The sequence below is a fragment of the Dunckerocampus dactyliophorus genome, chromosome 17 (assembly GCF_027744805.1).
Source record: "Dunckerocampus dactyliophorus isolate RoL2022-P2 chromosome 17, RoL_Ddac_1.1, whole genome shotgun sequence".
Lineage (NCBI taxonomy): Eukaryota > Metazoa > Chordata > Actinopteri > Syngnathiformes > Syngnathidae > Dunckerocampus > Dunckerocampus dactyliophorus.
The window spans coordinates 9969163-9979615 of NC_072835.1; the positions used below are offsets into that span (position 1 = coordinate 9969163).

General features: G+C 41.1%; 1 protein-coding gene across 1 annotated transcript; it reads left to right on the forward strand.

Annotated features, from left to right (window-relative positions):
* The first annotated feature begins 350 nt into the window (after positions 1-350).
* On the forward strand, positions 351-8725 carry kcnv2a (potassium channel, subfamily V, member 2a). The gene is made up of 10 exons (XM_054757052.1): positions 351-365; positions 461-662; positions 974-1093; positions 1642-1820; positions 1893-2064; positions 4804-4995; positions 5345-5599; positions 5665-5781; positions 5869-5994; positions 6065-8725. Exons 2-10 carry the CDS (start codon positions 525-527, stop codon positions 6380-6382), a joined length of 1617 nt encoding a protein of 538 aa, XP_054613027.1. The 5' UTR covers positions 351-365; positions 461-524; the 3' UTR covers positions 6383-8725.
* Positions 8726-10453: the final 1728 nt, after the last annotated feature.

A 10453-nucleotide genomic window follows, 5' to 3' on the forward strand; every position in this document is an offset into this window, starting at 1 on the left:
TGAAAAAAACAAATCTGAGATTTTGAGAATAAATTAATACTCAAGTCTCCTGAATTTACAAGAAAAAACCTGTAACTTTGTACCGGGCGTCGGTGGAAGATTTGCAATCAGTTACATTCCAATTATGGTGCAAAATGACTCTACGCATTTCAACATGAGACACTATATTAAATTCAATTTGGTCAAACTTGGTAAACTTCATTACATGTCGTGTAATATTTCATACACCCCATCTCATGTAGTGTTGGTGAACCAGATGGGTCAAGTGTGATGGTGTAAGTAGGAGGAGAGGGATAAAGAAATGGATAAAGAAAGGATAATGCCATCTAAAGCACCCAGATCATCTCAGTCTACAGCAATCAGAGGTACTGCTTGACATGGTGCTGTGTGTGTGTGTGCGCAATGATTGGATTTTTGTCTGATTTTTATGCAAGTATACCCAACGTTCTTGTCTTTTTAGAGGACTGGTCACACCTGCTATATGCCAATTGTGTGTGAGGTTGGTGGTTTTACAGCCTCACAGCATGTTGCAACACCTGAGAGCCCGCAGTAGGAGTTTGTTTCCAAGCTACAAGCCCGGCAGCCGGACCGCAGCCTTCAGAGAACCGGACGACTTTCTGGATCTCGCAAAGATCTTTGTGAAGCCATGGAATTCTATGCAGGTTTTTCTTTTTCTTTTTTTTTTTTAATTGTGTATAAATGCTTAGCTTGTTCTGCTTATGGATGTAATTTTTGTTTTTCCTGAAAGTGGTTTTCCTGATGTTTGTCTGCTAGATGTATAGCATATATTTTATTGATGGTTATATCTGCTTATGACCACCAAAGCAATTTAGAAATAAATGGTCCATAGCTAACTGTCTGGACAATAGTGGTGATGTGTAAATATGGCCTACATGCATACACTTCTTTACTGTTGTTGGTTACCTGTGTTTTGTTTCCTCTTGAGCACAAAGCATTTGTTTTATTTGTAAAGGACCTAGGCAGAGACATCTATGATCTTTATGCTGAGGATGAAGAAGACGATGCATCCCCAACTCGCATGCTGTTATCTCCTGCTAAGGACTTCACACTCAACATCAATGTTGGTGGAACCGTAAGTTTTGTACCACTTTTAGATTGGTCTGATGTCGTCACAACTGTCAATCACATTTCTTTATTAGACAAGATGTCTGACACTGTAGGTTTCTTAATTACATCTCCCAGACAATTTCCATTATGAGACCTTCTTCTACCCAGCGCACCCTTTCTTCAGGTGTCAGTTTGCCAGAACCTCTTTGAGGCCGACCGAAAATATTGCTCCATGGCCTCACCGAACTTCTTCCACACAAGTTTTACCCTTTTTTTTTTTTTTTTTTGCCGCCACTAAAAGGTGGACTCTCTTGGGGAAATGCCCAGTGGCATGTGACCTGAGACATGCACGGAGGACAAATAAATGAAACTGACTAAAATGACATTTTAATTTAAAACAGATGGTTGATAAAAAAAAATGGGGGGGGGGGGGGGGGGGGGGGGAGTCCTTTTGAGAAGTCACGTGTCGGATTCCCACAAGCCAATCAAGATTCCTCCTTACGTTTGACTGACCTGCGGACCTCTAGTGTCCACCTTGCAGTTCAGGGGTTTGTATTCTCTTCTTCTTTTCAGGTATACCATCTGCCATACAGGTTAGCTGCCAGGTATCCAAAAACCCGGATTGGCCGCCTGGCCATGTATGCTGACCACAGTAAAAAGTTGGACCTGTGTGATGACTATGTAGTCCACAGCAAAGAGTTCTTCTTTGACCGGGACCCCGCTATTTTCCACAATATCTTCAACTTTTACAGGTATCACAAAGTGGGACTGTGATGTAAAACACTGACCACAAACACTTAAAATTGTAATTGGAATTCTACCAGGACTGGGATGTTGTGCATTAAAGAGGAACTTTGCCCCCGCAACTTCCTGGAGGAGATCAACTACTGGGGGGTCCGAATCAAGAACTGTCAGCGCTGCTGTCGCATCGCATTTGAAGAGCGGCAAGACGAGCTGAACGAGCAGCTGAGAATACAGAAGCAACTGATGGCTGAGGTGGGTGCTTTACTGTCGCTCTATATTACGGGGGGGGCCCCATAAAAATATTTTTTAAAAGGAATGTTATCAGGTAAACTTGATATATCACACACAAACTCATTTGCAATAACGCAATCATCAAATGCAGCCTCACATTTTAACAAGAAATTCCTCAAATCATGTGATCAGATGTTCAGCTGACATTGGTAAAAATAACAAAAAATAATGAAAAATTCTCCAAAAGTAGACAATTTTTCCGCAGAAAACCCTTCATTCTCCATAACTGGGTAATGTTTAAATACATGATAATACAAGTCAAATGTACAAAGTACATCACGTGTCAAACTCAAGGTCTTTCGTCTGTGGAACTGTTCAGAAATCAGTTAAGTTGGACCATATATACCTCATTAAACATGCTTGATGATGATCAAGGACTCTAAATGAATAGGACTCATCTTGGCATCCGCTTCCATAAGTACACCCTGTGCAGGTTTGGCTGTCACAATGGTGAGCAGAATCCAGAAACATTGCATTGTGAACATGTCCTCTGCACACTGCTCAGCCAACAGAGGGTCCTAAAGACGGAATTTGTCATGTTTCAGATTTGACAAAGATGGGTATGTCTGATTTAAAAACGTTGTAGATTTATAACACTGGTTGTTGTAAATAAACCGGATAGTGGACAAGACACACAACGTGTGTATCCCACACTATACATCTACTCTTCTTTCTCCTGGTGATGAGTTTAATTAACGACAAGTCAGTGGTGATGATGATTTAGATTAGTCTATCAAATGTATTCACAATGCTATTACAGAAATGCTGCATTGTGCAAACCACATGTGTCAAACTCGTGCCATGGAGGGCCGAGACGCTGCAGGTTTTCTCTCCAACCAGTTTCTTCAGCAGGTGATTTAATTGATGAGCTCCTTCCCTCAAACTGAAGGTGTTGATCATTAAAATCACCTGCTTTAGTGACTCCTGCAAATAGAAAAGAGGATGTGCTGTACTTATAATTCTCATCAGTACTGCATCCACTAAAAGATCATAGTTCACCATTCCCAAATAGGATTTACTGTTGGCACGAGAAAGCGTTTATAAAAAAAAGTCAGGTTTTTTTTTTTCCCCCAATGGGACTTCGTAACGTTGAACTCCTTGAATTATGCTTACTCCATATGTGACCACAAAATGTCATCTAATCCGCTGCACTGTTTTTTTTTGTTATTTTACCTAATCTGTGTGTCTGACCTAAATCAGTGCTTGTCTTGACAGATGGTGTGTGGAGAAAAAGCTACTTCTTGGCACACTTTCACCCACATGTTCTCATCCTACAGGCCCTTGCTCTCAAGATTCAAGAAGCTTTATTGTCAATTAGTTGTGTACCACACATACAGACAATTGAACAAATGGTCCACAATGCAGCAAGGACAAAGAATAAAAATGTGGAAATCCAGAAAGGAAGTTTTGAATTATAAAATATAGCATAACAGTAGTTCAGGCTCGTCATTGTTGGAGATGAGTCCAACCGCGGGGGTGGAATACATTTGATAGACTAATCGTCTCAGTGCTGACGGTGATGGTGGGGGGAATACACTAATTTTATTAATTAAATGTTTTAGTGTAGTTTTAATTAACGCATGCTGTTCGTCGTCAGTCAGAGTGTGACGCTCTTCTATTACTAACTTCTGACCTCAACACATCAACAGCAGTAGGATTCTAACACCACTTACTCGCACGTCTCTGGTCCCTTCATCGTGGGCACGACACTTCCTTATTGTCATAAAAGAATGCGAGATGCATTCAGGGACACTCCGAACGTCACAAACGGCTTTATAATGCGCGCGCGTGCGTGCGTGTGTGTGTGTAAATAACCAGGAAGATGAAGAAAAACATGAAGTGGATATTATCACTTACTTCGTAATTCTTACACATACACAGAAAGCAAGTACGTCTACCTTTTTAAATTACGTGGTGTCTGTGAACACAACTCATCGTTGCTCATACCAGTTGATGTGATGTGAAAGTGTGATTCAAATGTTCTGCAACTATTAAGGAGACGAGTGTTGGACAAATAGATTTTGGAACTTGTGTGGTATTTTTTTTTAGCTTGATTGACATTCAGTTCTTTTGGAACTGTTAATACATACACAAAGTAATGAAGAAATATTCCTGTCATTTATCTTTCTGGTAATTACAGTAAAAGTGGGCTTATTTCAGACATACTTGCTAATGATGATTAATATAAAATCTGATTAATCATAAAAATTGTAATCATTTGACAGCCCTAATTTTTTTTTCTAGCAGTATTAGTATTTTCTTCCCTAATTTTTGCTGGTTCGTTCACCAGTGGCCACCAAGTCCATCAGGATAATATGGAAAAAAGTATAAATAAGAAAAATATTTATTCTGTAGTACATTTTAATAACTTAATGATTATTTATACATTACATTCTAGGTCTATATTTTTTTTTTTATACATTTTACCTTTTTTATTTTTCTGTGTAAATATTTTTGTGTGGGAAATTTTAAGTTGTGTTGAAGTCATCTGGAGCCACTTTGTTTTTGGTTTTTTTGTTTTTTTTTTTCTTTTTTAGGGGAAGGGAAATTTCAAATAGTGACGTCTCCTGTCAATCATGGGGATATGGCACCTTATGGAATGTTTACATTAAACACAAGGCAAATGAAATGATGTTGCATACAGTATTTTTCAGAATATTTAGTGATACCACAGTATCTCTTCTCTCCTGTGTCCTGCAGGTGGAGATGGAGGAGACGGAGGCCTTGTATCGCAACATGGCGTTTGGGCACACCCGCTGGAAAATCTGGAACATGATGGAAAAGCCTTTCTCCTCAGTTGCTGCCAAGCTGATAGCGGTCGCATCCTCCGTGTTTGTGCTGATCTCGCTGGTTGCCATGACGCTGAACACCGTGGAGGAGATGCAGTACAAGGTGTCAAGGCGAAAAACAAAAACTAAACCTAACCTTAACCCCCAGCACGAACCAAAAACTCTAACCCTAACCTGCTGTCTGACACATGGGGCCCAAATCAGTCAATTGCTGTGTGGCTTGTTCGGTCTGACAACCAAGCACTCTCCTGAGTCCCTCCCCCGGCCGAGCTCCAGCACTCTTAGTCTGGCCCGTCACGGATGTGGGAGACCCTGCCAGGGTCATGTAGACCCTGAAACATTGTTCCTAGGATCACCCAGGAACTCTAACCCCTTCAATCCATTCCCCACGTTAAAACTTGTATAACATTTTGAAAAGTGGGGGAAAATAAAGTCAGATTTTTCTTTTCCAGACACCATCAGGGCAGCTAAGTGGCAGGTTCTACGGCGAACATGTGGAGACTTTCTGCATCGCCTTCTTCACCCTGGAGTACGCTCTCCGCTTGCTGTCCACCCCAGACCTGAGATGTTTCGGACGCAGCGTTCTGAATTCTGTCGATCTGATCGCCATCTTGCCACACTACCTGCAGATGGTCCTGGAGTTTTTTGACGAAGAGGACGCACACGTGCGTTCAGGAGACCTCGAGACCATGGCGCGTGTCGGGAAGGTAACAAGTGCATTTAGTTATATGGCTACAGTGGCCTACTGTACTGTAGTCCATCTGTTTTATAGGTGGGCCAGGTTCTGAAGATCATGCGTCTGATGCGGATCTTCAGGATCCTGAAACTGGCTCGTCACTCGACGGGCCTCAGAGCCTTCGGCTTCACGCTGAGACAGTGCTACCAGCAGGTCACATGCTTTGTGCGCTTTAAAGATCTCTACCAGTTTCAGATGGACCGCTTGTGTGACGTGTTTTTTTTGTTTTGTTTTTTTTAGGTGGGCTGTTTGTTGCTTTTCATCGGCATTGGGATCTTTGTGTTTTCAGCCATGGTGTACACTGTGGAGCACGACGTTCCCAACACTAACTTCACCTCCATCCCGCTCGCCTGGTGGTGGGCGTCTGTGAGTTCCCTTAGACCTCTACTCTAACCACGTCCTAATCTTCCCACTCACTGACCTCTTCATGTCTCAGGTCAGCATTTCCACAGTGGGATACGGCGACATGCTTCCAGAGACCAACCTGGGTCGAATCTTCGCCTTTGCCTGCATCTCCTTCGGCATCATCCTCAACGGCATGCCCATCTCCATCCTCTACAACAAGTTCTCAGACTACTACGGCAAGCTCAAGTCGCAGGAGTACGCCGCCGTCACCAAGGCTCGCGGCGACGTGCACTTTGCCCAGAGGGCGGCCAAGAAGTTCGTCGAGTGTTGCGAGGACGCCGCTCAGCTGAGATCATCCCGACCGCAGTGTCAGTTCCTGTTAGCACGGCAGCGCGGAGAGCTAGCGTGAAAATAGGACCACCTTTCCACACGAAAGCGTCCGTGAGCAAACACTATTGATATAAATGGAATTGAATGGAGCTCCAGTATGCGGACACTTTTTGCTTGAAAATATTTGGAGATTGTTAAATGATTGATTCATTTGATCACATTAATAACCAGAATAAACACAGGACAAGGATTTTAGGAAAACGTAATTGTCAACAATTTAACAATACAGTCAAACCTGTCTTAGCGGCCACCTTTGTAGAACGGCCACCTGCCTATAGCAGCCACCGAAAAATCCCCCGCAGCAAATTTACATGTTATAGACCCTGTGTATAGCAGTCACCTGTCTAACGCGGGCGGCGGCCACCCATTTTGTCTCCCTTGGTCAATATGTGACCGCATATAGCGGCCAAATTGCCAACATAAGTAGAAGCTTCATGCACGAAAAAGTTTTGTTTTTCAATCAATGAAGCCGTCGTGTGTAGACTTTAATTACTGAGTCCTGAGATGCACTTTAATGGCTTTATTAACAGTGGAGAACACTGCAGGACTTTACATCCACGCCAACATAAACACACTTCCCAACTCTCTCGAAACTCACAGCTAGCACTGAGCCTAGCTCTCCTGCTCGGGACGCCCACCGTCACTTCCCGATGAACTAAAGCTGTCTGCTGTATAAAAAGTAAAATATTAAAAACAAGCGTAAGACATTACTAGCAAGCACAGCTTTGTTCTGTGAGTCGTGGATATATTCTATCAGTTATTATTGTATAATATTGTATTTGTACAGAGCTGCTGTAACCGGCAGCCACTCACATGGCGCCATTTTGGAAAAAGCTTCTAGCTTCCTTTTAGTAGGTAAAAACCTTGGCTATGATTGCACTACATTGTCATGTAGACCTACAAAGTACACTTGGAAGAACAAGAGGTGAATAAATGTATTGAAACTGATGAGGGGTAGGATTAAATAAGCTTTGCTTCTTCCTACTCCTTTTTGGACATGCAAAATTGTGAATTGTACTATGTGATGTGCTACTGTTTGACTCATGCATGTTCAGGATTAAAACCATGAACGATGATAATAACAAGCCTAGTAGTGCTGTACAACTTTTGTCCGCAGTGCCCTCTACTGGTCAACATTATTATTTTTTCCCTTTTTTTCCCCTCTACTGGTCAACATTAAAACTGGACGCCAACCTGTCTATAGAGGCCACTTTTGCAGACTCCCTCTAGTGGCCGCTGTAGACAAGTTTGACGGTATATAAATTAGGGCTGTTAAATTATTTAAATAAATGTATCAAATAATCTGTTTTGTTTTGAATCATAATCACCATTTGCAACTATGTTTGAAATCTGCCAATTTTTACTCTTTTATGAACAAAATGATAAATGACGGGATAAGTGTGTGTGTGTGTGTGTGTATGTGTTTTATATTAACAGCTTCAAATTAACCGAACATTTAACTACAAGCTTAAAAATGTAACAGTCTTAAATAGTAGCACAACATTTGAATTACGTGCTATTAGGAGCCTGAAGAGTTGCGTTCAAAGACGCCATGTAATTTAAGGTGAATGCACATGTTTTGAGTGTAATTCAGGGGTGCCCAATACGTCGTTCGCGTAAACGTCACTTTGTCGATGTCATGACATTTGTCAGCTGACATTAAGCTCCCCTCCTGATGAGTTTACGGATAAACTAACTCTGCGGTAAGATGTCTACCGCTATAACAAAAGTTATCCATTCAGCTAGTAGAAAAGATGTCAATTGTTTGATGGCTTTGCTTTGTGTCCTGAAGTCCACTATAGAAATGCATGTTTTATACACTTCCTTTCTTAAACTGTTATTTCATGATGAATTTGAAAATGTGCCCATTGCTGAAACCTGTTTAATGTTGCCTTGACTTCGGCTGCGTTCCCTTTTATATCATTTTATATCTTCGGTAATGTTTGATAGCAAATGCTAACTGGACGTAATACATGAGCTGTGACCTAATGAACGCTACATATTACCGGTACTCTGGTTATGTACACAACTATTGAGGAATTATTGAATATAATTATAACCAGTTTCATTACCTGTACGCTTTGAAAATGTGAACGTCAAATACTAATTAATATTTACAGCAGTATTTCAAAGATTACCGGTGAGATTTTATGTTGCGTTTTCTAGAAAGAGGATCATTGTGACTTTTGACCTGTATGCTGAAAAAGTGCGTGCACCCCTGATATACAATACATGTATAATGAACAGAAATACATTTTATGTACGTGCATGATGTACATAAGTATTTTTAATAAATATAGTAAGCATACAGGTATATATTTTCTGTATTTACAGTAGGATCTTTGGGACTTGGTCATTTGAAAAGTAGCTCACATGTGACCACCGCTAGTGGTGTGGATGTATTTTCTGGGATTTCCCAGCATACACATCAAATTGTTCTTCTGCAGTAAGATTAATGAGAGATAATATCCACTTATTGCTTTTCTTTGTCTTTCTGTTTATTTAGACTACACATTCGCGCATAATAAAGAGGTTTGTTGTGATGTTCGGAGTGGTCCTGAATGCATCTCGTGGTGACTAGCGACAATGAGGAAGTGTCCTTCCCAGGAGAGCCGGGCTCGAGTCGTGTTTGAGTTGGAGATGCATATATGGTGTTGGAATTGCACTGCTGCTGTGTTCAGGTCAGAATAAAGTTTTAAAAGTGCGCCACTGAATTTATTACACTAGTATTGATCCAATGGTGATAATATTCGTGTATTCGTGTAATATCAGTATTTTTCCCTAGCAAACACACTCCGAGGATGTGTTTATTTTATGTTCCATTGTTTTCTATCTACATTAACAACTTCTGCCTTTTAACCATCATGACAACACAAACCGTGTGGGAAAAATGTTGAAATGTGAAGCAGCCATCCTAGAACACCTCTGCACCAAACTCGGATTCATGTCATTATTCACAAGATGTATCCTTTTCTAAATGTCAAAACCCCACGTGAGCCCGGCGCCATTTAATTTCATTCCATGTGCTTGCGGAACACGTGGGATGTGTTTGGGGGGGTCATTTTTTGCTGCTTGGTTTACTGTAATATATTTTAGTAGCTGAGTAATAAGGTGAAACGTGTAGAAAGTTTGGATAGTGCTGTTGGAGGTTTTTAATATTGTTTTTGCATGCCTTATGTTTCAAGAACCTGCAATAATTTGAAGGCGTGAGTAACATTGCACATCACAGGGTAATTCCCACAAGGTTGACGAAATGAAAAGCAGGTGCCTGCTGAAACATTCCATCCGCTGGCAGCTTTGTTGTGATTAGATGACTCAATATCCCCTTGTTAAAAAAGTTATTTAAATAACATCGAATTTGATGTAAATGCATATCAATAATGTACTGTTTGAAAGCCCATAGTTTTTTGCATCTTTGTCGTTTTGGCGTGTTTCGCTAAGCGTTTATTCCCACTTTGTTTGGCGGTCCTTGAACAAATACCTTTTCCCCTTGTTCTTCGTGGTTCCCAAATTCTGTGTGAATGCATAAAGGTGAGATTTGATGTTATGTCTGTGTTGAGTGCTAGTATTTGGTCGGTGCATGGATGAAATTTTGATTTGAGGTGGGGTGGGAGAGGGACCAAACATACATAATTACATACATACATACTGTACATAGGTGTAGATATGCACAGACGCCAATGTTACTGTAACATGACCCAGGCAGAACAAACACCCAACATGTTAACTTACAATGGAAGGTTAATAAATACTGATCTGGCCAACTAAGAAAACACCAGCGTGCTGTGGGCTCATGGAGTGACAACACGATGGCCAATCACACATCGGCTCAGCTGTTTTTATGCTAATCGATGCACTTGTAGGCGGTCTGAAAGGAAACCTTGAGCGACCGTTTTCCTCTTGGTCCTATTGCTTGACAGGTACGTTATAGTAAAAGGAAAGTAACATTTTTGGACATTACAAACTACAGAGGACATTTCTCTCTCCCAGGTTGAGGACCACAGTTTAAGTATCTGTTCACCCTTTTAACTTAGAAAAAAGCAGCACTATTTCCTGGGCTTATTCCCACTCAAAACACAATCCATGTAAT

Bases quoted from the DNA above. Each gene is read 5' to 3' on its own strand.
- kcnv2a (XM_054757052.1), top strand. From the start codon at position 525: ATGTTGCAACACCTGAGAGCCCGCAGTAGGAGTTTGTTTCCAAGCTAC. The intron at 2,065-4,803 runs GTGGGTGCTTTA...TGTGTCCTGCAG, and splicing joins AGAAGCAACTGATGGCTGAG to GTGGAGATGGAGGAGACGGA. The intron at 5,782-5,868 runs GTCACATGCTTT...TGTTTTTTTTAG, and splicing joins TGAGACAGTGCTACCAGCAG to GTGGGCTGTTTGTTGCTTTT.